At 67.3% G+C, this 3,968-nt stretch overlaps 1 protein-coding gene across 1 annotated transcript; it reads right to left on the bottom strand.

Moving 5' to 3' along the window:
* Positions 1-6: 6 nt before the first annotated feature.
* On the bottom strand, positions 7-3,654 carry LOC113408812 (lateral signaling target protein 2 homolog; the record flags this gene model as incomplete). Its single annotated transcript, XM_026662224.1, has 8 exons — positions 3,631-3,654; positions 3,207-3,347; positions 2,854-2,991; positions 2,204-2,406; positions 1,770-1,859; positions 1,147-1,236; positions 582-683; positions 7-105 (listed from the first exon to the last, which is right to left on the bottom strand). Coding segments are annotated over exons 1-8 (887 nt in total), but the record flags the coding sequence as incomplete, so codon positions are not given.
* Between the last annotated feature and the right edge of the window lie 314 nt (positions 3,655-3,968).

Here is a 3,968-nt window from a genome sequence, read left to right as displayed (position 1 = left end):
CTGGGCTCAGGAGAGGCTGCGCTGCAAGGACCCTCCGATTCGGCCGCACACAAGCTCTTCTCCAGCAGGTCGAGCTCCTCCTCTGACAGCACGCGGAGCAGGTCCCTGCCGGAGACGGGCATGAGGAGACCTTCCCAGGCTGGGGGGCTGGGCCGGGCGCGAGGGGAGCCAGAGGGCGGCTACAGGCCACTTGGGGCCCCAGAGCAGCTTGAGCTGGGCCCCTCCCCAGGCACCAGTACCAGGAGCGCACCGGCGAGGCAGTCTGCGCCGGGCCAGGGTCGTGCCGCCAGAGGGCACCGCACACACGCTTTGTAACCCCCCTGGAGCTCTGCACTGCCCAGCCCTCCCCCTCCCCACCCTGCTCCCCACTGCCCAGCCCTCCCCTGCCCCACGGCGCTCCCCATCCCCACTGCCCAGCCCTCCCCTGCCCCACGGCGCTCCCCCTCCCCACCCTGCTCCCCACTGCCCGGCCCTCCCATACCCCACGGCACTCCCCGCACCCCACTTCCCACAGCTCAGCCCTCCTCTGCCCCACAGCGTTCCCCCACCCCATCCTGCTCCCCACTGCCCAGTGCACCTACCTGATTTTTTTCAGCACGCTGTGAAAGGGGCTGAAGACTTTGGACATCTCCTCGGGCGTCCGGTCCAGGCTGAGGGGCCCCTCGGGATAGATGAGGAGCCCACTGCATGCAGGGAGAGGGCGCAGCCTGATCAGCTCCTCCCTGGGCTGCCCCCTCCCAGCCCCGTCTCAAAGCAAAGTCTCTGTCTGGGGCTCCAAGCCAGAGGGCACCAGCCCCAGCCCAGCCACTCTGCCCCCCTCCCACCAGCAGCTGGGCAGTGCCCGGGCCGGAGGTGCAGCTGAAGGGTCAGCGAGCGGCTGGAAGGGGCAAGGGGCGGTGCAGGCCCTGTGTTTGGGAAGCAGGTTCCAGGTCCCCTAGGAACACGCCTGGGGCAGCCGAGCTAACGGGGAGAGGGGCTCAGCTCCAGGTGCCACAGGCCAGCGACCCTTCTGCAGCAGCAGGGCAAGGAAGCGCCCAGCGTGGGGAGGGAGCAGGAACCAGCCCAGACCTGGGGCAGCTTGGGCACGTTGCCCTGGCTTGTGTAGCCTCAGCGCCCCGGCACCCCTGCACGGAGCTGCCCACTCACCTGATGATGGCCAGGCGGGGGATGGTGAACATCAGCAGCGGCTCGCACCCGTCAATCATGTCCTGGCTCAGGTAGCCGAGTTTCAGGGCTCTGCTCAGGGAGGGCAGAGGCAGCGGGCTTGAGACAGGCTGGGACCACGGGCTTCGTGGCAGGGCTGCAGCTGTTGCTTTAAGCAGGCCGGGCAGGCGGGCTGGGGGTCCCAGTGTACCTGACGCCCTCTCATGCCCCAGCAGGCTTGCTGGCAGTGCCCAGGAGCGCTCTCTGAGCGGGACCACAAGGCAGCAGCTGGGGGGCTGGGGCCGGTCTCTGCCCCACATTGTGGGAGTCCAAGCACCCTGCTTCCAGGAACGGCCAGGGGGATGCTGCAGCAGCTCAGCACCCAGCCGGCTCCTGGAGTGGTGGAGGTCAGAGCTCCCCGCCCCCAAAGGAGTGGGGAGCTGGGGCTGGGGTGTCCCCACTCCTGTAGCGATTGGCATTCAGCTCCCATTCACCATGGGCTCCAGCAGCCCCTGTGTAAGCTGCAGGGGAACTACACCCCAAAGTAGGAGGATGAGGGGGGAATTAGCAATTCTTGCCCGGGGCCTCTCCCCTCAGGGTGCCCTGCCAGCCACACAGCCCCTCACCTCTCCACTGTCTCACAGAAGAGCACCACGATCTCCTGCTGCTTGTAGAGCTCCTCCGGGGACTTCAGCGAGACCAGCAAGGACACGTAGCTAGAAGAGACAGGCCGGCCATGAATCCCAACTCAGCCGCAGGCAGCCCCAGGGCACCCAGCGGGGCGCCACGGAACGCCCTGGCCTGGAGCCAGGGGCCCAGATTGTGCCCAGGGGGCTCCTGACAGCAGCTCTAGCCCTGCTTGGCTCCCTCCAGAGCAGCTTGTCCCGGCAGGATGCCCTTCGTTACAGCCCCCCACACTACGAAGGACGAGCAGCTACCGGCGTCCTGGACCCGCCACGCCCAGCCTGGCTCTCTCTGGGCTGCCGGGGAATGGCGGGGGAGCTGGCAGAGGCTAATGGCCTGCCCTGCCCAAATGCTGAGTTCTGCGCCTGGCATGTACCTGAGTTCAAATTCAGCGAAGAGCGTGTCAAAGCGGATCAGCGCCATGCGCACGGGCTCCGAGCAGGGGCTGGCCTGGCTCAGGCTCTGCTCCCGCAGCACTTTCCGCACCAGCTGCAAACTGCACAGCAGGTTCTTGGCCAGGGGACGCAGCTGCAGCCCATCCGCCTCTTCCAGCTCCAGAACGGTGCCTGCCACCAGACACTGTGGAGAGCACACGAGCAGCTCACCGAGCCGGCCCAGCGCAGCCCCTCCCCTGCCCTCCTCGCCGAATCCCACCACCCCTGAGAACATGTGACAGGAGGCGGGGGCTCAGCACAGGCCCAGGGGACAGGCGGCCTCCGCAGAGTTGGGCCCGGCACGTGGTCTGCTTGGGCGGAGCCCAGGGCTGGACAACTGGGCGTGGTGGGGGAGCACCTGCATGGCACCTCCCCTCAAGCTATCTGGGGAGAGCAAGTGTTTGTAGCCCCTGGCTCTCCTGGGTGCAATCCAGTCTAGCATGAGGGAGACAGTACAAAGGATCCTGGCTCCCTCCCTGCGCCCCCCAAAAGGGGGTTCTGAGGGTCCAGCCAGCACCAGGAAGTGCTTTTCCTATGAGGACTGGGGTAGGGGAGCTCCCGGACTGCTCCCCAGGGCTCACCGCAGGCTGACCTCAGCTGCAAACAGCACGTGGTTCCCCAGATTGTCCACCAGGAGCTCCTCCGGGAACTTGGCCAGGTAGTCACGGCAGTGCCTCTCCTTGGGGATGCACTCGTCCATGAGCCGCTCGATGAGGGTCAGCAGGTGAGCCTGGGCAGGGGAACAGGAGGCGTTCTGTTGAGATGCTGGTCGCTGGCGGGTCCCTGCCGAGCCATGCACCATGTCTCCCAGCTCCTCCGCCAGGGCCCCAGCCCTCCCTCCGCCCTCGCTGAGCACGGGCTCTCTGCGCTCCCCCAGAGCCCGCTGAGGGCAGGACACGCTCCTTGGGCCCCGTGCAGGAGGCAGGGCTCTGGCTCACAGGGTACCTGGCTGAGGTGCAGCTGGTTTAGCAGCACCAAGTATTGCTGAGGGTCCGTCTCCACGTCCAGCCCGTTTATCTCCATCACCACGCGGGTCACCCGCTCGTCGGCGTAGAAGAACTGGGACAGCAGCCTGGGGTCGGAGCGCTGGCGAGAGGCACAGGCAGAAGAGGTTGTTAGTCCGTCAGTCACTGCGGCACTCCGAGGAGCAGAGCGCTGTGGCTCCAGCCTGCCCCAGCAGGAGGCACTGCGGGGAGCCCTGGGGAGGGGGAGGGGGAGGGGACAGGCCCAGCTCCAGCGCCCCGTCCTGCTGGGCTGACGCGCTGCAGTGTTCGGCCCCAGGAGCTGGTGCACCAGCACGACATGCGCGGCCGGGGGGGGTGTCCGGTGCCAGGGCAGTGAGCGCAGGAGGGGCACAGGAAAGACTTACAGCACCTGCCTCCTCCCAGCCCATTGCGCGAGGGGCCAGGACTGTGCAGAGCGCCCTGGGCTGCTTCAGGGACAGGCCGTGGGGTACTCTGGGCGCTGCTGCCAAGCGTGTGAGCACAGGGAGGCGATGGGACGGGCTGGGCTCTCCTCAGGCCAGACAGCAGCACCATGTTCTGGTGAACCAACCATGGGCCTTGAGCCAGAAAGCCCCAAGGGGCACCGTGTCCTTTGGCCCCTCGTTTCACTCCCCGTTCCTGGGGGGCTAGTTCATGGCACGGGGCCGGGGGCGGCGACAGCGACACCGCACCACAGAACCCGCTTGTCACAAGGCGCTCCCAG

The sequence above is a fragment of the Terrapene carolina genome, unplaced genomic scaffold (assembly GCF_002925995.2).
Source record: "Terrapene carolina triunguis isolate 2854851 unplaced genomic scaffold, T_m_triunguis-2.0 Scaffold24611, whole genome shotgun sequence".
NCBI lineage: Eukaryota > Metazoa > Chordata > Testudines > Emydidae > Terrapene > Terrapene triunguis.
The sequence above is the reverse complement of the archived record's forward strand: the minus strand, read 5'-3'. Positions and strand labels throughout refer to the sequence as shown.